Here is a 23,864-nt window from a genome sequence, read left to right as displayed (position 1 = left end):
CACACACACACAGCTACAGAAGCAGGAAGCTCCAAATCATACACCCCCCTTGGAGATACGAGAACACACACAGGCATAGGGGCGCGGGAGGAAAAGGGGGGGTGCTTGTGCGGCTCTAATTAAAACTGCAGCAGCACACTTCAGCCTGCCTTTAACAAGAAGGGAACAGTCAGGGAGGAAAAAAAAAACAACAAAAAGAGAAACACAGAAAGAGTTGTGCGTCACAAATAAACACAGCTTGCTGCGGGGGGTTAGAAGGAGGGGCCTTTGAGGGTGTGTTGGAGGGGGGGAATTGGGCCATAGGCAAAGAGGATGTGGTCTGCACAGCGCGTTAGGACCAGAGTGTGAACCACAACCGTGCCTGTGTCGCTTCGGTCAAACTGCTGGATGCACACAAACACGCATACGTAGAGCCAGCAGTGACCACTCCCTGGTGGGCCGAGCCTGTTGTTGTCGCCAGCGTGCTGCTCCCATCCAGAAAAACCACAACAAAGACTCGCTATGTGTGCAAACACTTTGCAAACTTTCAGACACAAGGCGAACCAGCGCATGTGAGCACGTGATTAACACCTGACCCAGAGAAAGAGCTGTCGGTTGGTGACCCCCGATTGGTCTGATAACAAAAAGGTGCCTCGAGCGCAGCTCTGCTCCTCGACATGTTTCCTCCTGAGCTCCTTCGGTTGTAACCGTTGAGACCAAGATGCACTTCACATGTCACTGATGTTTTTCCACAGCCAACCACCGACGGAACATTTCATCACATCTACCTTTTCACTGTTTCCACTTGAGACAGAGACGAGCGACGCACTATTGTTGGTTAAAGATCACTTACACCCTCTGAGGTGCTCACACTGGGTTCTGATGGTGAAAACCTGATTTTACAGTGCTGGAAACAAGACTTTCACTCTGAGGTTTGGGTGGCGATTCCTGGGTTTTGGGGGTTTACCTCGAGAAGAAAAGGCAGAACAGGCACAAAAGTGTTGGTGCTGCTAGAAAGCAAGGTGAGTGCTCTGCAGCAGTGCATCCTCAGAGGGTAATATCTGGACGTCGGCACCAGTCTGAAAGCAGAAAGAGCGGTCAGTGTCGCCACCTGCTGTTGGAAAAATGTGTAACAACAGGATGGATTCACCAGCATACTTAAATAATCAATAACTGATTTAGACATTTGGGTTGTAATCCCTGTATTTGAAGAGCTGAAATATAAAATACTTAAATCTGCCTCATATCCATTTTTATCTAATTTCAAAGCTTAAAAGTCCCTCTGGGGAATTCAAAGCTTTGATGTTACTACTTTGCTAGTGCTGATATTTTTCTTATATCAGAAAAGTTTAAAAGTTAAAATATTTACGTAAGAACATGAGTTAATGTCACTGAGCATTTTACATTTTAAATCTGCCATTGAATTTACCCTCCATCAGAAAAAATAAAACAAGGTAGAACAAACGTGAATCTTGAGGTTTTTAAATCAGATTCAAGTTAAAGTAAGTACTACAAGGTTAGCTGATCTAGCTTGTTTAAATGTTTACAGCACAACCCAAATGTGATTTTTTTTTCTTAAAAAGAAACTATATCCAGCAATGCATGCTGGATATAGCATGCATTGCTATATTGAATCATTTTAAGTCCTCTAACTTCTGATTTTTTTAATGTCTTTTGTCTGGGTGATGATGCTGTGCAACATTCATGCACAGAATCCACAGAGATATTTTTATTGCCTTCTGTCAGAGACCACTACAGAAAATAAGCAGAAAGGATGCCACCTAAAGCTCTGCCCACAAAAGCAATGGATTCTAATGATGCACTTCAACGAGAAGAATGGAAATAACTTGGTGGCAAACGCCACCTGGTGTTGAAAAGTGAAACTTCAGATGAGGAATGTTGTAAAATTGTTTTCGTTTGTAATTCTGGAAAAAAAACTTACTTATGTCTTGCATTTAATTTTTTGAAGAAGAACATATAACGTTAAAAAACACACCAATGCTTGGTGTTTTTACAAGGTTGTTCTCTGTAAAATCAATGTCTTATATTGTCTTATCAAAAGTTTAATGTGGCAAAACCTGTACAGAACCACAAACTCAGAATGTGTCAAAGTGCTTTGTGTGTCTAAATAAGTTCCCACTTAGTTTTGAAAACTTTACAATTTTTCACAAATTTTAAAATGTCTTCACAGAGTATTCTGGAGCTCTTTAGAATATTAATGGTAAACTTATAAAATATTGATATTATGAGAGAGATTCTCATGATTAAAGCATTTACATTTTGTATGCTAGCTTCGTAAAATATGTTACGAAGCTAGCCTACGACAACAGCTTAAAAACTGACCATTACATTATTCTGAGTAATACTGAACGTAAAATTAGTTATTTCACCGTATAGTGTACATTACAATAAAACAAGATTAAAGTGATTCCTTTGATTATAATTTTTTTGGATTATCCAACACATACTCAAAGCTGAATACTCACTTGATGGTGCCGAGTATGACTTGGCAGAGAGGGTAGATGAGCGGTTGAAGAACGTCACTGGGATACAAGATGCTGAGGACCCGACACCACAGATACAGACAGTGAATAAACTGCCAGTTATACACCGCCTGATAGGTCTCCTAAAGTAAATACATAAATAAATAAATACAACAAATGCCATACTTGTACACAGAAAAATTTGCGTTATTTTTTTTGTTACTGTACTTGCTGTTGGATAAATTTAATCTTAGAGATGCACTAAGAAAAGGCTGAAATGTTTTTTGTTGTCTTTTTTTTTTTTACTTGCCTGTCAGAAACTAAAAATCTGATAAAATCCCAATCAGTGAATGCAATGCTTAAAGACTACACTGACAATCTTTGGTGTGGAAGGTATTACTGAGTATTAGAAGATCAAAAGTTATTTAAAACAAGCTATTAAAAAGAAAGCTATTTTGTATGCAGGCATTTCTTGTTTTAAGGTCTACTACCTTAAAACAAGAAAATAAACAGGGCGATTGGATGATGGTAGAGGAAAGTAACCTTATGCCTTTCACAAATGTTTAAAATAAATCTTTATTTCCTTGAGAAAGTTGGGCTTGAACCAACCAACCTTCTTCTTCATGGTCATGGCATTTCTGAGGTGAATGGCCAGCTGTCGGATGTAGATGAAGGCCTGCTGATAGGTGGCATGAGTGTCCAAGGCGTACATCTCTGTCAGAGTTCTTTGCATGAAGTTAATCATGGGGAGCGCATTGGGAGATGTGAACTTGCAGTTTTGCACATAGGAAATGTACATTTGCTACAAAGAGGAAGAAAATTGACATGAGAAGAAGTTTCTGCAGAAAACGACCTAAAACTCAGTCCTGGATATACGGGACATGTGGATTTATTGGTATAACAAAAGCTTGAGTCAACCTCTGTTTCTTACCTTTAAAATTAAATTAAGATACGCCTCCTGTTTGTGCCTGCAGATCTTGTTGAGGGCCAAAAAGGAAAGAACCCGACTTGTTTCCTCCCCTGTGCTCCACTGCTTTAGAAGTTGCTGTAGACCAAACACAACGGGTTAAAATCTGACCATGAGCCACTCTTTACTGTAACGAATTCGAGTTAAAGCTCAACCTTCAACAGATGTCGACACTGTTTGGGCAGACACAGGTAATACGGTACGAGATGGTTGACGTGCTTCAGGACAGCAGTAATGACGGTGGTTTCTGTCAGGCAGGATAACAGCTGCAGACGGAGGAATGGGAAAGACAACCAACGATTAGCGGGATGTCAGAAAATGTATTCTCCTTTTTACTCTGCATTCAACCGAACCTGAACTACTCCACCCAAATACATCTTGATGTCGCTCAGATTCCGCTGCCATCTTGGACTAGATGAAGGAAGCACCAACCTGAAAACAAAACAGGAATCAATCCAAGAATCAAAGCATAATCTTTATGAAGCTAAACAATAAGACGTGAGATCTGCTGATGTTTGGGTAACTTTATACTTCTTCTGATCTTTGTTGGGTTTTACGTTGAGCAGCTTCTGCAGCGCCAGGTGAATCTCTCTGATACAGAGCAGGATCAATGCATTGAACACTGCAGGGATGAGAGAAGGAAATGTCAGATATTTTCTTGGTAAAATTGGCATCATTTTATCTCAGCAAAACAAAAAAAAAAGTTTAATTTCATAGCACTTTTCTCCTACATAACCACTCAAAGTCCTTCGCATGAGAGCCACATTCACCCAATTCCACTTGCTAATTTGCACACATTCAGACGCCGAGCAGCAGATCAATAGGCAATTTGGGAAAACTGGAATCGAACTCACAACAGTTCAACTGCAAGTCAAATCACAACCCTGTATATTCCTTATTCCTTCGTTTGTTATGCTAAAGGAAACTGCATCCATTAAAACCTGCATGTACAAAGGTAGTTTATCAGTATTATTTCTAAAGATGGTGTTATAACATGTGATCAGGCTTTGGTCCGTTCTGTTCTTGAATTTGAAAAGTGTAAGCAAAGGTAAAGCCACTCCTGTTGGATTTTGAACATATTCTTCCAAGTGTTTGATCATACCAAGAAAGTCAGCATGAGCGATACTTTTTGCCTCAGAGCTGCATGGAATCCCAGTGGTGCCACTCTCTAGTAAAACAGCCATCTTTTAAAATGTTACTGTTCACAATTTTCTAATATGGTAATATAAGAAGCCACAAAAAAGTATGCAGAACAGAAATGCTGTGAAAAGAAACCAACATGGTTATGTGGAGATAAAGTCCCTCAATGGTTACAAGGCTGCATTCGCCAGACGAGAACCTACCCGAGCTGTCAGCCACCTTGTAGCGACACTGACCGGCTCCTTCACCCTTCGTTGTGGCAACAGCAGCCTTAAAGGCCTGTGTGACCTCTCTGAAGAGGCGAGGAGTGGGCTCTTTCCTCAAAGCAGTACTCCACTCTTCAATCATCTTGTCTGTGACTTTGATGGACTCTGCTGCCTTTTTAGTCTTCTTTGAAGCTGTATCTTCTTCATCGTCATCCTCCTCAGAGGTAGCTTCCTATATGGAAAACATGAAAGTCTCAACATCTTGCATTTCACACGATTCTTACAGATATGCACAAACCACAGGCCAGCTTACTTCCAGTTCAGACGGTAGTTTGTGGTACTTATTTCCATCATCCTCCTCTTCGGAGCTGTCCGTGTCATCAAAGTTGAGCAGCGTTTGGTCGTTCTCCTCCAGAAACTTGTAGAACTCCGGGTCTTTGTTCTTTAACCGGGACAGCTGCTCCTTATGCTCGGAAGCTTTGCCCTTCTTTTCATTTCTGCTCCTAACATGATACAGAAACAGATCTAAATTGGAGAGGTTTGCTCATAGCAATGATGTGCAGCACCTTGAGAAAGTATTGACATCCCTTGGACCTTTTCACCGTATAGTAACAATTGTCCTAAGAATAGATTCTTATTTTATCAATTAATGAACTCCTGAAGACACCAGGATTAGAGTTTATGTAGCAATATTAGAGTAAAGTGGAGTCTGCAAATGTAATTATAAAACGTTTGCAGACTACATTTGTAATCATTTTAAAACCAGTATAACTTCTCCTTCTACACGACAACATCGCACTGTCACATGGATACAATAAAACAGACTAATACTGTTTACAACAATACTCACATCGGAGGCTCTGTCTTCTTCTTGTTCTTCTGTTTTGGAGTCTCTTCTTCAGATTCATCTTCCTCTGCAGAATCGAATCCTGAGACCAGGAATTCGTCCATGCTGAGGTCTGCTAAACTCCTGCAGCAGATAAAGTTAATTGACCTCAGTCAGAAACTCTCACACGTTCGTGAACAAGACATGCGACGAGAAATATGTTAGGAAGTTTGAATGTCTACTTGATAATTAGCCCAAGGTATGTGCTAAAACTGAAGAACATCAGATGTAAAGTGTGCTAGCATGCCCGCCCTAAGCTAACTGCGCGGATGGCTAAAATATAACCAAACTGCGTTAAACTCGTTCTAATAAACTCCCCAGTGATTCAAAACTGTTAACCTTTAAATTACAGACGAAATATGATCAGTTTAATTTACGAGTCGCAATAAATAAACCTCTAACATACCTTTTCTGTTTCGCTGCCATGCTGGATTAAAAAACGTGACGCCGGTGTGACGCAGAACTGCAGTGCCCATAATCCTTCGGTGCTCAGGGAATGGACGCGCTCCCTAACATTGAGCCGCTGGATGAATTGGATAGAAGTGGAGCGGAGTGACTTTTCCTTTTGAAAGGCTGTTAAAAGCATTTTCGATAGTGAGAGGGGAATTATTCCGGCCTGGATGTGGTGCAGACTGCAACCTTTATACTATTTTCCAAAACAAACAATGGACTTTCCTATTTTTTATCGTATTGAAATATATCTGATATTAGACAAATAAGTATTATTAGACTGATTGAGGAAGCAGTTAACAGTCGATAAGGGGGGCATGCTATAAATGCAACTGTCACATTTATTTTATATCTTGGCAACCAAACAACTCTGTTGTGAAATATCAAAGTAGTCAAGTGAGATCCCTCCGATCTCCGCATACAGGATGCAAGCCTCGCCGCCGCTTGCCTCGCCGGCTGAAAAATGGTGCGCACCCACAGAGTTGATTTTATGTTTCTCATCTGCAGGTTTCATTACTTGTAATTCTACCTAACTGAACACAGTTCTCCCCAAAATTAAATGCTCTCAGTGTGACACTGGTAGGTACAGTGACTTGAAAAAAAAAAAGAAAGCAAAAGCTCTTTCAAAAATTATGACTTAATTTGTAAAACAGAAACGTGTTGACGTCAACCTTTATATTTAACAGCTAGAGCTCCGCGTCCGCACACAAGAGAGAGCAGTGTTTTGATGCTGCACGTGAGCTTTAAATTAAAACAATCCCAAACTGGGAGACTAGCTTTGCTTCTCACTTTCTATTCATCCGGTGCTTTACATGACCACAAACCTGGGCAAGCTTACGAACCGACAGAAATCAGCGCTGTCACATCGACACCGGAGGCGGCTGCGGGTGAGAACCGCCTGCTTTATTTCTCGACCGAGCCGATTGTCAAACTAAGGCAATGCTAGTTTAGCTAGCTAGCAGACACCGCAACAATAGATTTTGGATTAAGTACTTCGTAATCTGATGCTGATGTTCCAACTCTGAAAAAGAATGATGTATAATACATGTCTAACGCGTATGCTAAAACAGCGTAACGTTACATATATAAATATTAAATCGCCTGCGCTCGTTGGTGGACGTTTGATTTTTGGTCTGGGCCAACCGAAATGGCCAACCTCCCAACGCTGTGGCTAACCCCGCCCTTTCACGACGGGGTGGAATTGTTTACCAAACGCACTTCCTGATCAGACCAAACAAAAGGAGGCTTGTAAGACTGCCTGTTATGTTATCTTTTCACGACCACATTCTTTGTGTTGGGTTACCAGTTACTGGTGTGATAGGGCTTCATTAGGGTGTCTTTATTACTGTGGCTTTACACCGAGGCAGCCTGAGCAGTTTCGCCATTGGCACTCTGAGCTCGAAGTGGCTCCACCTTAACAAACCGATGTCTGCTTTCATGCAGTTCTTTTTTTGCATTGACGTCAGCGCATACAGCGCAAAACAGGGGCTTTCTTCATATTTCCCATGTTGCTGTGGTCAGAATATGGACAGGACAGCCAGACGATGGTAAGGCAGCCTGACTGCGACAGTTGGTGATTTCTCTCCCATCACTTCGAAGAGGACACAGTGTCCAAGGAGACCCGCAACACGACCACCGGTAAAGAAACTGGACAATCATTATTTCCTGCAGCTGCAGCTGATGGGTGCTCCTGTTTAAAATAGATGTGGTGGAGGTTGAGGGTCGCTCAGATTTCACTCAAGAACAACCCTTCTGCTACAAAACGTTTGTTTTCGACAGTGTCAAGCAGGATGTCAGCCAGAGGCAGAAAGGAAGAAAGGTGATCAGCTCTGGAGTTTTAACTGTGATCCAGTGCTGTCACGTCAGGCTCAGCCTCCTGTGTGTGCAGGTCTCAGTTTGCAGCAGTATTCCCCCTGGAGCTTCAGAGGGGATTGTCTCCTGATTGTGGAATACAGTTGGTGTTTCTGTGGTCCATTGTGTCTCGGAAAAAGCTGGTCGCCAGGCAGCTGTGATGACATTTGAGATGGAGAGTGTGCAGTTGGGAGAGCTGGTGGATATTGTCTAGGTACAGCTTGTGTTTACCTTGTATGTGAAACGTGGACCACAGATTGGTCAATATTCCTTCAGGGGTTGTGAATTTGCTCTGATATTCTTAGCGCGTTTCTTGAGGACAAATCCCCTTTATTTTCACTGACACGTCAACTGAAATCTATTTAAAAAGGGATCTTTTTAAAAAGATCTATGTAAAGGCGTAGATCTTTTTATGTCTATGCAAAGGCAAACGAAAAAGCCTGAACAGACATTGAAAAAGAAATAAAATACAAAATACCCACACAGTTCTTAAATATGTGTAAATGTACAAAATCCTTGGCTGCCCCCTTAAAATAACTTGGAGCAAAAGACTATCTAACTGAAGTGAAATCTAAAAGGTACATAGATACCTCAGAGCTTGTCAGAAGTAAAATCTTAAAGTTGATCATGTGCAGACAGGAATGAAAATTTCCTGCTGTCTCATCCAAGTTAACAGTTTAGCGATAAGCTGGACCTACTGGAGCTTTGATAAGGATGGCTGGCTAATTCCAGCGTTCAAAGAACTGTATCAATCAAGTCTGAAGGTAATAAAATTACAAAATCACCATTTTGAGGTCACTAAATGACGAGAAGCATTTTAGCTGAGATAAAGGCTTTGGTTTACAGAATCTTTTTTTTCCCTTCTAAAAGACTTAATTTGTGTCTTAAGGTTGAAATCAAGTTTAGATGTTAGCAAGCAAACAAAACAGTACAAGAGAAACAGGACTGTTAGACTTGCATATCGATCTGAGGGATGTGATGTTTCTTTAAGATGGAGCCAGTTTGTGAATGTTATGGTCCAGGAAAAGAGCATTGAGGCACTGCACTGTTCAAAAACGCAAAGAAGGGAGGACACACTCATCAAGCTTACAGATGGGAGTCCAACTATTTAGCTCTCATTTTGTGTCAAAAGTGGTTGTGAGGTATTAAAGCAGAAGAACAATCATATAACCAGTATCTAACATGAAGTGGTTATTAAAACTTTTACAACGTCCACTTCCTAAGTTGTGAAACTGAAACTCCCCCAAAGTGTTATGTGCATTTAAAATTGACTGAAGTTAAATGATGAAGGATTTTACAAATTGAAGTGGTAAGCCAAGTGTTCTGCTATTATATGTGCACTTCATTGTTCGGGTCATGAAGTAAATATCCTGCCATTTGTCTTTTCTTTGTGTTTCTATCTATGCCTTCTGACTAGTGGAAGAAGGTATGTGAGGGACATTAGCGTTTGGGACACGGTGAATAGACTGAATGGCTTAGGAAGGAGGTCTTTCATTTGTTTTCTACCAGTTGTTAGTTTTGGGCTCCAGCCAAAGCTTGATTCTATGTAGTTATTTATGATTGGCATGTTGGCCTCTCAAAAAACACCCCACATGAATCAGTCTGTGCTCATTAACTTGTATTTTAAGGTTTGTTTTTCTTTTCTTTAAGGTATCAAAGCATCAGTTAATGCAGTGGTTCCCAAAGTGTGGAGCCTTACTGTGTTGTACCCATTTTCTATGATTATGGCAGCTCCAATGCTTCCTGTGTGTTTCTTTAAGATTCAACAAACAGGTTTTTACATTTTCATACATTTTGCCTCGGAATCAATCAGAAGAAATTGTAAATGGTAAAAAAAAGAAAAAAAATCAAATAATTTGATTTGAGATTATTTAAGGTATAAAAACCTTTGACACTTCATCTGTCAAAGTAGAATCTAATTAGACTTGACTCTGTCGTAAAACCACGTCAGCACTTTGCATCCAGCTGCGCTTAGTTGTCATACTCTTGTTTCTGCCATGCTGGTCGGGCCTCCTGTCACCGCTGACAAGATGGCTTCTACCCACCGTGACAATATTTGTGATGAAGGCTCAGGACACCTGTCAAAGCACCTGCCTCCAGGCGGACAAGCTAATCCCTCAAGACTCGAGGAATCACACAAGGCACTAATGAGACTTTTTTTTTTTTTTTTTTACGTTTCAGTTGCCCAGTGTGCGGCCCAAACACAAACCCACCACGGCAGCGCCAGGCATCATGATGGAGGGGGGCATGCAGCTGCTCAACCGCGATGGGCACAGCATCTCGCACAACTCGAAGCGGCACTATCACGACTCGTTCGTCTCCATGAACAGGATGCGACAGCGCGGCCTGCTGTGCGACATCGTGCTTCATGTCTCCAACAAGGAAATCAAGGCGCACAAAGTGGTGCTGGCGTCCTGCAGCCCTTACTTCCATGCCATGTTTACTAGTGAGTTGACCAAATCATCTACTTTAATGCTCTACTTTAGAAAAGCATTTAAAAATCTGAAACCATTTTCACCCTTTTTTTGTACAAATTAAAGTCTGAATTATGCAGTGAGCTTTTGTATTTAGTCCCCTTTACTCTGATATACTTCAATAAAATGCAGAGCATTTAATCAGTGAATAGAGTCCCCAAGCGAATAAATGAATCTCGGTATAAATCTGTTCTGTGAAGATTTTCATGAAGACTCGGGAGCACAGCAAATTGGTCACTGAGAAAGTTGTGGAGAAATTTAAAGGAACAAACAAAACATCAGCCTTTCATTGTAACATGAATACAACTCCTCAGTCATGCTCTGCTCTCACCTCTGCAGACACAATTTAAGTTTTGATGCAAACAACTGCAAGAAATGTTTCAAAAGTCACACAGGTGAGAGGACAGTTCAATGTGCACAGCAAACGAGTCAAGAAGTTGTGTTTACTGACCTGTTGTCATAGTGGAAACAGTGATAGATGTAAACACAAATCTCTTTTGTAATTTATTTTCCTCAAGTTCACATGCAGAGCCTGTTTGTGTGAAATTTTTTTTGCACGTGATAATTTTACTCGCGAGCTCAAATTGATTTTACGTCCATGTGACGATCTTACCAGTAAATATCTAGCTGTGCAAGTTGAGACGTTTTGCTCTGCAACCTCTCGTACTGTGATGCACAGTTCTCCACATCCAAATAAAAACACGGATATTTTAAACGGATCCATCTCCATATGGAAAACTGGGAAAAGATAGGAAAGTTTATAGGCATGCAAAACCTGTACAAACAAACTACTAGCAGCAACTATTGACTCAGAAGGCCTGATGACTAATGCAGTGTTTAAATTTATTTATTTATTTTTTTAAGTAGGCTTAAAAAATTGATTCCTCTTCGCAATTATGAACTATTGTGTGTTGGTCCATTGTATAATATCCAAGTAAGCTTACGACCATTTAAGCTTATGGTCGTAACATCATAAGTCTAAGGGATATAAATACTTTTGTGAGACGCTGTTTTGTCTGAAATCTGTCAAGGTCAGTCTTAGGGAGGCCGAGACAGAATGCGCTCTGACTGCAAACATCAAGCATTTCCTTTTGTTGTCGAGTTGAAGCCCCAGTATCCTTTGCAGCTCATCGTTTCCTCAGCCCTGTTCCTGTCTGAGGTGCAGGTGGTCAGCCGAGTTGCTCTTCAGACGTCGACTTCTACACCTCAAACTGCTGTGCAGGAGCTCCTGCGTATTTCTGCTGTTTATGTTCAGCAAATTCGCAAAAAAATAAGCCTCTGTCATAACATCTTATTAAATAGATGGGAGGACATGAGCGGTGCTTACATTTAGCAGCAGGGTTGTGTACGTTAGCAGATGCCATGCTTCAACTTGACTGAAGAGGGAGGGGATTGTTATCGGGAACTTTGAGGAGTAATGACTTGCTGGCCGCCGCTTGGCTGATTTGGTTCTGTGTGGGCGTGCAGACGAGATGTCCGAGAGCCGGCAGACTCATGTGACCCTCCATGACATTGACCCTCAGGCTTTGGAGCAGCTTGTCCAGTACGCATACACGGCAGAGATCGTAGTTGGGGAAGGTAATGTGCAGGTGAGGTTGAGATTTTCATAAATCTTTGGCCAAATTAAGGGCCAAAGATTTATGCCATTTAAATGAAAATATAAAAAGAGATATCACTCTTTTTTTTTTCACTTGTAAATTGCCTTGTTTTTAGACCTTGCTTCCAGCAGCTAGCCTGCTGCAGCTCAACGGGGTGAGAGACGCATGCTGCAAGTTCCTCCTCAGTCAGCTGGACCCCTCCAACTGCCTGGGCATCCGAGGCTTCGCAGACACGCACTCCTGCAGCGACCTGCTCAAGTCGGCGCACAAGTACGTGCTGCAGCACTTTGTGGAAGTGTCGAAGACAGAGGAGTTCATGCTGCTGCCGCTGAAACAGGTGGGTGGGCTGCTGCCTGTCTCTGCCTCCCGCTGTGTGTTTTGCTGACTCATCCTGATGAATTTTAATCACGGTTTTCTCACTGTGGGGCTGTCTACCTTTCCTGTGTTTTTTCGTGAGCCGGTAGTCGAATTGGAACATGTTATATAAAGTATTCCCATTTTTTTATTCAACTTTTTTAAACATTGAAACCAAAAACTTTATTGTATTTTATGTGACGGAACACAAAGAAACGCACTGTGAAGTGCAGTTACAGCCAAAGCGTAGAGCATCTGTAGATCAATTTTCAAGTCTTTCAGCAGATTCTAAATCAAAATTAGATCTGAACTTTGACTGGGCCATTCTAACACTAATACAAGTGTCGATTTATAGCATTAGATGGCAGCTTTAGTTGTATTTAAGTATGTTTTGCTTCTAAAAAATTTTCTTCCACGATTGCCACATGTTTAACTCTGTCCATCTTCCCACCAACTCTGAGGAGCTTTCCTGATGTAACATTTCCACAGCATTATGCGCCCACCACCATGCTTCCCTGTGGAGTTATGCTTTCAGGGATGGGAATAGCTGTGTGTCTCTGGTGGGACTGGCCCTGAATGAATGGTTGTGGGTAGGACAGTCTGTAAAGAGCCTCTTTCCTTCCTGTCTTTTCTGTTGACTCCTTTCCTCCTGTGGTATTATCATTCCTCAGGGCTTGTTGTCCAGTTTATCTGCTACATCAGCTCAGCTGAAGCACCACTTACTCCTGTTTGGGCTCAGCTGCAGCAGCGCTGCTGCTCCAGTCCTGGAAGTGGTAATTAGGTAAAGCCAGTGACATTTTCACAGCTGCTCTCCTGTTTATAGAGCAAACAACCACGTTTACGCCTCCTGCATATCAATGAGGGTTTCTATTCTGGCTCCAGCATGTTATTGTCACCAGTTTAATCCACTTTTAAAAGATATTTATCCACCAACTTGTCAGCTGTACTTATAAGTCCTTCAAGAGCAGAGATGGATATGAAGGATATACAAGTTATCAATTTTGCAGCTAATCTGTTTCTCAAATTTGCAAAGCTGCAAACTGGTTTCATTTATCAGCCTGAACTCCTCTGAAGCCTTTTCTTATTGGATGAACCAATACATTATTATTTATGCTCTTCCAGTGGTAAAATATGCAAGGAGTCCCGGATTAAATTAATATTTTGAGTGTTAATGGGTAATAACACATACTTAACACGTTAACCTCCCAAAGAAAAAGAAGGCTTAGTGAATAGAAATAAATGCAGTGCAAGTTCCTTTAATATGTGCTGTAAATGGCAGGATGACCTGACACAGTCCGCCTACATAAAAGAAGCATTTTGGGCCAAGGGCCTTTGATGGACTGGTGACCTGTCCTGGTTTCTGATGGACTCCAGTTTCCACTGTGACCCAGAGTAGGATGAAACAAGTACAGAAAATAAATGAGGGGTTTTAAGTGAAAAGGCCAGACTTCCTCTTATTTACTGTGCTAATTGTTGTCATTTAAAGCACTGCATAGCTGTGGTATAATCACTTTGGCCCTTATTTGTGTATAACCTGGAAGCCATGACAATGCAGCTACTTTCCACAACCTTTCAGGGCCATATTGGTGGAAGAGCATCTTCAAACTCAGCCCATTGTGGAAAACTAATTCAGGAGTAGTGAAGGGGAAATGGCTCTGCTTTGGGTAATTCTGCTCTATGTACCAGAGAAAAAGTGTAGGATGTCCTTTGTAATCTGCAGTTATGCAGGATATTGTACTATATAGTGAAGGTGAAAGGGCTGTCAGTTTTCAAACTTCAATATTTTTACTGTTAAATATGTGTATTTAATTATTGCAAGAACACTTTAAAAGCAAGATCTTACTCATTTGGAAAGAGTTGTTCATTATTTATATGTGAAACGGTACTTTTCGTATTTTAAGTCATTTAAATTTTTTTGGACAAACTAAGTAAAATGTGGCATGATCACTTGGATTTGTCAGCTAACAGCATACCGTTTGAATTTAGCTACCATAACTGTTTAAAAGAAGCTGAAATAGACCAATTATGACGTAAGAGGAGTTTGTTTTTGTTTTAATCAGGATGGTCTTACAAAATGGGACTGTTCTTACTGCAGCTTCGCTTCAGTTTAAAAGATTCATTTTTACGTTTTAAACAAATTATTCCTCATCAGTTCTGCTCTAATTACTTCAATTAATTGTCTGGTGATTCTTATGATTTTGTCCGAACTGCTGATGATGCTACTCTCTATTCCACTGGATTTTATTTGTATGTTGTGTTTTCTATCTCCAATCTTTGTTGTTGTTTTTTACTGTAATGTGTTGAGAGCAAAAAGCTCAGCAAAAATGTCATTAGATGTAGAACGATCTTCAAAAATGTTTGGTGAAATTTCAAATTTTTCTAAGGGGAAAAAAAAAAGTCAGATGACACACACAGCTGCAGATACTGTTCCCCATTATCTCCATGGTTTCTGCAGCAGTGAAGCGATGACGCTCCACAGGAGTCGAACGCTAAGCCTCACCATGTTTCAAAGGCCTCAAACTGAATCTGCTCTTACTGTGTGGGCGCACGCCTTTAAAGCATCAACAGTTAAGCTACATTAAAGCAGATTAAAGATATACAGTTTTCTTCAGGCCCTTTCTTCTCTTTCCTGTGGCTTTTTCCTTTATTCTGTCCACAGCTGGTCCAAATCTGCATCGGATCTGGATGTATATCCTCTCCGCTCTGAAGGACTCAAAGCTCACAGGGCTGTGAAATATGCCCCATTTTTTAAAAATATGTTCTCTGAGGGGGAAATCAAGAAGGCATGACAGGATTGTGACTAGTCAGTTTGGTTGATGGCTCACGGATTTAACATCACATGCATGATATTTTGAAGCGTGATGGCTGTGTCTTAATCAACTCATATTGTTCATACTTATTGCATTCCTTCCCGCCAATAAGAGGACGGTTACTGCTAATTATTTATTTGTAGAGTTTTTCTTCTTTAGTAAATTCATGTGATGCAGAATGTGCATGCAGAGGCAGTAGTGACTGCAGGGTGGGGGCTGAGCTTTCTCTCTCTCTCACTCTGTGACTGTGGATTAGAAGAGGCTCTGTTCCTCAGCGGCAGCAAAGTGTCGCTGCGGCCAGGAAAGACGACGGCTGGCCGCTCCTTTCCCCTGCAGCCCTGCCAGCTTAGCGCTGACCTGGGAACGGTGCCAGCCAGCCACTCAGACTGCTGTGTTTGTTTTAATGTGCTCGAATAATGGCAGCTTTAAATATATCATGGTAATGGCACAGAGACCGTAATCTAAAAACAGAAAGGTTTATGTGTGTGCGGGTTTAACTGGATTTAATCTGGACTGCTCAGCTGCAATAAAAAAATAATAAAAAATCCACCTGTTTTACATTTCAACAGCAGTTATTAAAAGAAAGACCAAAAAAATACTCAGTTGAGATCAATATGTAATCTTTGTCCTACTGCAAAAACCTAAACTATGTTGAACACACCATCCACAAGATGGAATGTGTCATGCTGTGCGGATACTCTTCTTTGGCAGGGACAGGGAAGCTGGTTTGAGTCGGTGAGAAAATGAACAGTTAAAATATTCAGATCAATTTTATATTAGTAAATTTATAACATAAATCACAATTTTACAAACCAATAATTTACCCAAAAAGTAATAGGCTGAAGGAAATATCTCTACTTACCCAACCCATGCAATCAGGACTGTAAGAGAATGAGGGCTTTTTCAGTATTTTTAATTTTATTGCTATTTTTTAACTAGAAAGAATGCCCCTTTGGGTTGTGGTGAAGCTGAATTTTACTTGTTATATTTCTTCAGGTGCTTGACCTGATCTCCAGTGATAATCTGAATGTGCCGTCAGAGGAGGAGGTGTACCGCGCCGTGCTGACCTGGGTGAAACATGACATAGACGGACGAAGGCAGCATGTGCCTTGGGTAAATCAAGATGAAAACGCATTTGATTTTTATCCCCCCCCCCGTCACCTCCCTCCTCAATCACCTCTGCTGTGTCTCACCAGCTGATGAAGTGCGTGCGGCTGCCTCTGCTGAGGCGAGACTTCCTGATGAGCAACGTCGATACGGAGCTGCTGGTACGTCACCACTCAGAGTGCAAAGATCTGCTGATCGAGGCTCTGAAGTACCACCTGATGCCCGAGCAGAGGGGGGTCCTGAGCAACAGCCGGACGCGCCCTCGGCGCTGTGAGGGGGCCAGCCCTGTGCTCTTTGCCGTCGGTCAGTGTGCCCCTGAAGGTACCCATCAGGGTACATTTGGAAAATGCATCTGGAGTTTTCTGTTCTTGCACATTTTATGCATTTACGAAAATGAATTTCTGTTGCAGGCGGAGGCAGCCTGTTTGCCATCCACGGAGATTGCGAGGCGTATGACACCAGGACAGACCGCTGGCACATGGTGGCATCCATGTCCACCAGGCGCGCACGAGTCGGTGTGGCAGCCATCGGGAACAGACTCTATGCAGTCGGAGGGTGAGTGATAACACCCACTGAGGTGACCTTTAATAAAACATTAACTGGTGCCAGGAAATAGAAGACTTGGGGACTAATTTTTAGTGCGCAGCTTTAGCGGAGGTCATTCCTTACCCTGACTGAAACGCCTGTCTCCATGTTTTCTGGCTCTAACTGCTCTGCTGAACATTGGCGATCCCCTTCTTATCACAGATCCTCAGGTCAACCCGCTGTTATCTCGAAGTTTAAAAATGTCAGTCTTGTGTATTCAACTCTTTGACTTTTTACTGTCAGACATGTGCTTAAATAAAAATAAAGACAGACCATGTCTTTATTTGTTTGTCTTTGAATCTGATTATAGCCATCTAATTTCCTGTATCTTTGAGGTCTGCCTCTTTGCAACCTGTAGGCAGTGAGCAACATTTCCTCAGAGTCAATGCAGGAAACCACGCTGATACAAACCTTTCTCTTAAGGTACGATGGCACCTCAGACCTTGCAACCGTGGAGTCTTATGATCCCATCACCAACTCCTGGCAGCCAGAGGTTTCAATGGGAACGAGGCGGAGTTGTCTGGGTGTAGCTGTTCTGCATGGCCTGCTGTATGCTGCTGGGGGTTATGATGGTGCCTCCTGTCTGAACAGGTAAAAACAAATGTAGATTCAGACAAATATAGCTCCTTGATATTTTAAATCCACAGTTTATGTTCCTTGTAGTTTTCTTACAACCACAAACTCAAAAATATTAAGATATTAAGATATCGTGGACCTGATGTTAGACTGCCAGAGTAGTTTTAGTAAACGCAGATCTTCTTCTCTCTTGCAGTGCGGAGCGTTACGACCCTCTGACCAGTACATGGACATCAATTGCAGCGATGAGTACCAGAAGGAGATACGTTCGAGTTGCAACTTTGGGTGGGAAGAGAGATTTAATCTGCTGATCTACTGCATGTTCATATCCACTGATTGTATTTTAGTCTCAGAGAAACAGAGGGCGTTGCTGCCTTGGTATTTCTCTGCTAATATTTACGAACCGCGCTTATCGCTCTAGACGGCAGCTTGTATGCGGTGGGAGGCTACGACAGCTCCTCACATCTGGCAACGGTGGAGAAATATGACCCGCAGGTAAACTGCTCACAGATTTCTCCTCAGAAATGTTGGTTGCCCTAGTTTCACTATCTTCCAGTCGAAAACATATCATGTCAGCTAAATCTGCAGTGGAGACACGTCGGTGATTCTCAGCGTCTCATTTGGACACACAGAGCAACACGTGGACCGCCATCGCCAACATGCTGAGCCGGCGCAGCAGCGCCGGAGTGGCTGTGCTGGACGGCATGCTGTACGTGGCGGGAGGCAACGACGGCACCAGCTGCCTGAACTCGGTGGAGCGCTTCAACCCGAAGACAAACACCTGGGAAGGAGTCGCCCCCATGAACATACGCAGGTCAGTCTGCAGCGACGGAAACACCGCAGGTGATGTCATGTCTAAAAACTGGAAGAAACCCAAAACATGTACATCATGGACAAACAGTAGGAGCCACAACACTTAAAATATAGTTATTTTAAGCAACAACCATCAACTAAAATAAGTAGCGTAAAAATAATAGACGTATATTTGGGATCTTTCACAGATTAGGGCAAAATAAACATGAAATAAGTGCACAATGAGGAAGAAAGCAGTGAAGAACTCAGCTTTGGATGACAATGACAACATTTTTGAACCAGTTACAATGTACAACACTGAAACACTTCCTGCAGCAGCTGAGACGCTTCTTCATTTTTAGCTCCTTTCACTGTCCTGCGCAGGGCAGCTTTGTCGGCCATATTGCAGCAGGAAAACCGCGCCGACCCACCATCGTAACTTTAAATATACCAAAGTTAGACTTTAAAAAAAGATAAACTTTGTGTCTTTTAGTTTCTCTTTCTCCAAGTTGTTTTTGGCTCTATACTGCGACATTGAAAGATTGAGAGAAAGAATGTGGGAGAGACGATGAATAACCTGGATTGTTTTCAGGAAAGCTAATTAAATGAGACACACCCTTACCGGCTGAACCATCAGGATGACCCAGTTCTGCCTCCTGCTTTAGAAATAGGAGGCAACGACACCCTGAATGGGCATTAATATTTTACAGATATCCCGGTTTTATCCTTCAAACAAAGAGCTGCAGAAAACTCTCCAGTCATTCCAATCCAATAAATCTTTTAGTCTTCTGTAAATATGATTGACGATTTTTCAGTAGTTTGGGGACATTTTAAGGGAGTCTGTTGGAAATGTGTAGGGAATCAATCAGGAACAGAACAGAATAGCACACTGCAAATAATTTATTCAAGGATAAATTGAATGAGCAGGCATAAAAAAGTAGACCCAAAAAATTCTAACAAGCTTATGACACAAACATATATTTTCTGTTCTGATGGTGTCTGCTGCCTCACACAGAGTGGAGGACACCCTCTCAGTGTCCTCCACTCGTTCTTGTTCAGGTTTACAGCTCTGATGTGTCGCTGTCTTCCTTTGTTGGGAAATGGTAAAAACAGATTCATTCTAAGATTAATGTCGTCTCAGAACACAATCATCTTTTTCAGAGTCGGCCAGTGTACAGTTCTTGTCTTTTAAGAGAAGATGGCGGTCTGTTAACACTTGCTGCAGGTTTTTTCTGTTTGGTGAAGGGCAGCTAGAAAACTACACTGCTCAGTAGGCCAAACCTCTCTCTATTACAGATTGGTAAACGTTTACCTGCAAGGGAGGTTAACTTCCTGAGGAAGTAATATATTTGTTGGGCTTGTTGCAACTGGTGAGTGGCTGTGGTTCAGCAGAGATTACTGAAGTCAATGGGAGGGGGCATGTTCCTGTGTTACAGGTGTGGGTGTGTGAAGGCTTGAAGCGTACTATTATGTAATGGAGGAGTTCTTTGATAATCATGTTTAAAAATCTAAAGGCTTTCTTGACAGGTAAAGTGATTTATTCATCTGCTTTTTGCAGCGCGTCCATCTTTAAATCCTGGAGTTTCCTCTGTTCAAACCAAAGGATTTCAGTCTTTTCATGTCTTCTTTTCTTTCCTGTCCTCCTCCAGGCATAAACATCGAATGGCATCCCTTTCAGAAAAAATAAACCTTTTCTCGCGTCTTTAAAAATGAACAGTGGCAGAACGGGATCGTGTGCACACGTTTCCAGCAGCGTGTTGGCTCCGATCTGCCTTTGCGGGCACAGCAGCACATTCACTTGTTCCTACACAAACACAAAGGCTCACTCCTGGATGTGAGAGAACGAAAACCCGATAACAGCCCATGAATAACTCATGTTTGTCTCTGAGGGTTTTTTTTTATTTCGTTCCTGTGAGTCTCCATTTACGCTATCCAAAACGTCCCACTGTATTGATATGTCAATGTGTCTAAAAGACATTTGACACTGTTTTTAAAAAGTCATGTCCAAAATACAGTGAAATATGTATTTCACTGGGATTTTCAAGTGGTAAACCAATACATAACAGGATGCTTTCATGAGGTGGAAGGAAATTATGTCTCTTGGATTCAACTCTTGAAAAGTTCCTCTTCTTGCTGCAAGTTTTTGGGAGGTATATTCTTACCAGCTTTTGCAAATTTAGGGACAAGATATTTATGCAAAACGGTTCAAGCTCAGTCAGACTGGATAAATTCTTCTGTGAACATAAATTTTCAACTCTTGCCACAAACTGTCAGCTAGGTTCAGGTTTAGGCTTTGACAAGAAATGCATGCCACTCATACTCAGAATAGATTTGGAAAAATTTAAGAAAAACATAAATACTTTCCTTCCACCTCATACTGTTGCATTACTTTGTGGTTATCTGGAGAGCATGTGTCAAAGTCGAGGCTCAGGGGCCAAAAACCGGCTCGCCATAGGTTTTCTTGTGGCCTCCAGGGTCACATAAATATGACCTTCAAGATAATGTTCTAAGATCCAGCAATATGGAGCTGTAATAAAAATATCTTCCTGATGAAAGATCTACATGTTGTGATATTTCTTAATACTCTAATTTTCTTAGGAGCACTCACGACCTGGTGTCTATGGATGGGTGGCTGTACGCGGTGGGAGGCAACGACGGCAGCTCCAGCCTTAACTCAATCGAGAAGTACAACCCGCGGAGCAACAAGTGGGTTGCGGCCTCCTGCATGTTCACTCGGCGCAGCAGCGTCGGCGTTGCGGTACTCGAGCTCCTGAACTTCCCGCCGCCTTCCTCTCCCACCCTCTCAGTGTCCTCCACCAGCCTTTGACACGGGGTCACCGTTTGGCTGACTTCGGCCGCCGCTGCTACAGCCCAGACTGGATCTGGGAAGAGACGCAACTGTTCAGTGTGAGATGGGGAGGAGGCGCTCCTAAGAGCGCCGAGGGGAGGGAGAACTGAGGCCTCTTTATTTGGTACGGTACACTCCAGAATTATTAGCAAACTTGGTTAAAATGCTAACCAGACATGCTTTACACAGCAACGAAAGACATTAAGTAATTATAAAAAATACTTTATTATAGCATAATAAAAAATATTATTTAATATATCTTGTTAAATAATACTGAACTATCAGTATTATTAAATTATGATCATTTTAGTTTTTTTTTAAACTAATCATTACTCCCTATTATTCATTTTTCCTGTCTTTTTTTTTTTTTTCCCCGCCATGTTGCTGTTAGCTCTGAACTGCATCGTATCTAGTCTGGATTCCTCAGAGTCTCTCCAGAATATCAAAACCATACCCTTCAAAACTAATTTCTTAAAAAAAAAAAAAAAAAAAAAAAAAAAAAAAAACTAAAAATGGAAGAAAAAAAAAGGGTGTGCCCACATGATAAGTGTTTGACACACATATCGTAAAACAAGGTAGGCACTTTATTCTGTAACATGTGCTGTAACTTTTTGGTTTGATGTCGTAGTTCCCTGCAAAATTTTTCTTTCATGTCAAGAGTTTTTCACAAAACTCTTTAAATGAAAAATGAATGATTTTACTTTTGGAATGTAGCTTTTTTTCAGTGGTCGCACCATGCATGACTACGTATCGACACAGAAACCCTTCCACCCCAAAAGATGAAAAATGTAGTTGTAGTTCTGCTGTGCCACGCTAGGTGGCAGTGCCGGGCAATGTTTAAAAGCGCTGCAAGAAAGCATGGGCACAAACAACAAGCTCGGTCCTCAGAACTGCGAATGAGTTCGGATCTTTATTTAGATACGAGAACGAATAGTACAGAAGTAGATGTATTTATAAAATCTAATATATTCCGTTTTAAAGACGCTCAGAGAAAGAAACTGATCCAAGCGATGACTATTTAAGAGTGTTTTAAATATATTTATTTAATGCGTGACGTGCATGTCATGAGTGGAAATGACAAAGAAGAATGTCTTAGTCTGAGAGAGGTTTGTGTGGGTTTGGACTATGAGAGGACTGCTTGCTGTGTTGTGATGTGCGGCGGTTAATTTTTATTTCTTAATGTTTATTCACTGCCACATGACCCTGGACCTGACTGTACATCTAATAGCATTTGTTGTGTTGGCCTAAATGATTTTTCAAAAACACATTGAGGTGCATTATTTTCCCCTCAAGATGGATAGACTTGGGTGGTGGATGCCGTCCTATTCCATTTATTTCAATTGAGCCATATCTATTTTAACTGTGGTTAATAAGTTAAGCTTTGTTTAAACAGTTAAAATAAAATAAAAATGCATTGCTATTGCATAAATATCCCAAGGGAAATCTATCTTGTCAAACTGATCTATTCACAATGAATCATTTTGGCCTTTTTATAAGTAATAGTTGAGTTCAGCTCATGTCTAGTGCAGTGATATCATTCCAGACTTCCAAGAAGTTGCCTTTTCTCCTTATTTTGAAGGATTTATTTATCCGTTTATTTTTTTTATTATTATCTCTCTCTCTCTCTAAAACTACCTTCAGTTTCATCAAAGTGTGCAAAGGTGTATGAGGTAGAAATTGAGCTCTGATGGCCTTATAAAAATGTGACTACTCTGTAAAATGATAAGATAACAAGCTGCACAAATTCACAAAAGACTAAAAACCTCCATTCTCTGGGTTGAAATGTACATATATTGCTTAGTTTCTGAGTTCTGTTTGTGCAATGTCAATATGGCTGTAGCTTCTTTTTTTTTAAGTTTGTGATTGGTGTTGTGATATGTGTTTATTTATATGTTTGTTATTTATGACAGACTTTAATATGTTGAATTTTGCACTATTGCGAAGTGGAGCAATACAGTACACTCAAAAATGGAAATAAAGATGTTTTCAGATGTGGTAACCGTCCTGATGTGCTTCACTAAAACTGCAAATAAAGCAACAGGCTGCTGTGGAACATGTTTGCAACTGTGCATGGGAAGAGCAGCTGGATTTCCTTGAAAATGTCCTTACATACACACACACACACACACAGTGTAAAGGTTGAGCTGCAGAGTCAGGTCGTCGCTAGGTTCACTGTACACATTTCCTTGGTAGGCTTCCAAAATACTCGTCTATCACAGTGATTTAAACGGACAGCTGAACACTCTCACTTTCCCCTTCCTGACCTCAGTCACATGGCATTCACACCTGTGGCTGCCCCTAGAAACTGCCGGCCGGATCGCCTGTACCTCCGCAAAACCCAAACACTCAGACGGCAAAAGTGTTAGAAGTGTTTTCACTGGGAAAAACTAATCTGTTCAGATTATTTACTAAAAAGAATGGGTGTTGAGGCAACAAATGCATTCCAAGTGACAGATGCCACCCCAGATGCCTTTGAAGTAAACGTGTTTTGTTTTTTTACTTTAACTATGCCTGGGGCTTTCTGCCAAATAGCTTTTCTTCTAAAACAAGAAATGTGGGTGAAAGTTGGATTCAAGGATTTTGATATAAACAGTCTTCTAAACAATAAACTTCTCTGAAACAGCAAATTGTAAGGGAAAGAGAAGCCACTAACTTGAGTTTAGATGCTCATTAAATATGTATAAATCAGGTATTTCTTGTACAGAACAACAGTGGGGCTTTATTTGAGAAATTTTGCACAATTACATAAAAAGAAGTC

The 23,864-nt window shown here is 41.3% G+C and overlaps 2 protein-coding genes across 4 annotated transcripts in view; one reads left to right on the top strand and one right to left on the bottom strand.

Moving 5' to 3' along the window:
• The window catches only part of noc2l (NOC2-like nucleolar associated transcriptional repressor), a 31,431-nt gene extending 14,109 nt beyond the window's left edge, over window positions 1–17,322 (bottom strand). Inside the window, exons 1-11 of one of the 2 annotated variants that reach the window (XM_055049915.1) lie at window positions 17,302–17,322; window positions 5,626–5,745; window positions 5,089–5,278; window positions 4,773–5,007; window positions 3,961–4,051; window positions 3,783–3,861; window positions 3,585–3,695; window positions 3,394–3,507; window positions 3,076–3,264; window positions 2,466–2,605; window positions 947–1,058 (exon numbers count right to left, since the gene is read on the bottom strand). In XM_055049915.1, the coding sequence (XP_054905890.1) occupies window positions 947–1,058; window positions 2,466–2,605; window positions 3,076–3,264; window positions 3,394–3,507; window positions 3,585–3,695; window positions 3,783–3,861; window positions 3,961–4,051; window positions 4,773–5,007; window positions 5,089–5,278; window positions 5,626–5,726 (1,362 nt within the window). In that variant the 5' untranslated portion in view covers window positions 5,727–5,745; window positions 17,302–17,322. Of the gene's footprint in view, window positions 1–946; window positions 1,059–2,465; window positions 2,606–3,075; window positions 3,265–3,393; window positions 3,508–3,584; window positions 3,696–3,782; window positions 3,862–3,960; window positions 4,052–4,772; window positions 5,008–5,088; window positions 5,279–5,625; window positions 5,746–6,067; window positions 6,265–17,301 lie in introns of those variants that run through there. The other variant, XM_055049914.1, reaches the window with a different exon arrangement.
• klhl17 (kelch-like family member 17) lies at window positions 6,823–23,101 on the top strand. 2 transcript variants are annotated; one of them, XM_055049918.1, is made up of 12 exons: window positions 6,823–6,998; window positions 10,144–10,408; window positions 11,904–12,025; window positions 12,150–12,371; window positions 16,195–16,311; window positions 16,395–16,608; window positions 16,716–16,860; window positions 17,314–17,481; window positions 17,663–17,751; window positions 17,888–17,961; window positions 18,099–18,280; window positions 20,857–23,101. In XM_055049918.1, exons 1-12 carry the CDS (start codon window positions 6,924–6,926, stop codon window positions 21,083–21,085), a joined length of 1,902 nt encoding a protein of 633 aa, XP_054905893.1. In that variant the 5' UTR covers window positions 6,823–6,923; the 3' UTR covers window positions 21,086–23,101. The 2 variants fall into 2 exon arrangements, with proteins under 2 accessions (XP_054905893.1, XP_054905894.1); XM_055049919.1 differs by lacking the exon at window positions 6,823–6,998 and adding an exon at window positions 7,363–7,749.
• The last annotated feature ends 763 nt before the right edge of the window (window positions 23,102–23,864 follow it).

Source organism: Poeciliopsis prolifica, unplaced genomic scaffold (genome assembly GCF_027474105.1).
Source record: "Poeciliopsis prolifica strain line A6 unplaced genomic scaffold, Auburn_PproV2 SCAFFOLD029, whole genome shotgun sequence".
NCBI lineage: Eukaryota > Metazoa > Chordata > Actinopteri > Cyprinodontiformes > Poeciliidae > Poeciliopsis > Poeciliopsis prolifica.
This window is presented reverse-complemented; position numbering and strand designations above follow the sequence as displayed.

Coding starts and splice junctions, on each gene's coding strand:
- klhl17 (XM_055049918.1), top strand. CDS start 6,924: ATGACCACAAACCTGGGCAAGCTTACGAACCGACAGAAATCAGCGCTG. Junction 6,999..10,143: donor GACACCGGAGGCGGCTGCGG/GTGAGAACCGCC, acceptor TTTACGTTTCAG/TTGCCCAGTGTGCGGCCCAA. Junction 17,482..17,662: donor GGTGCCTCCTGTCTGAACAG/GTAAAAACAAAT, acceptor TCTCTCTTGCAG/TGCGGAGCGTTACGACCCTC.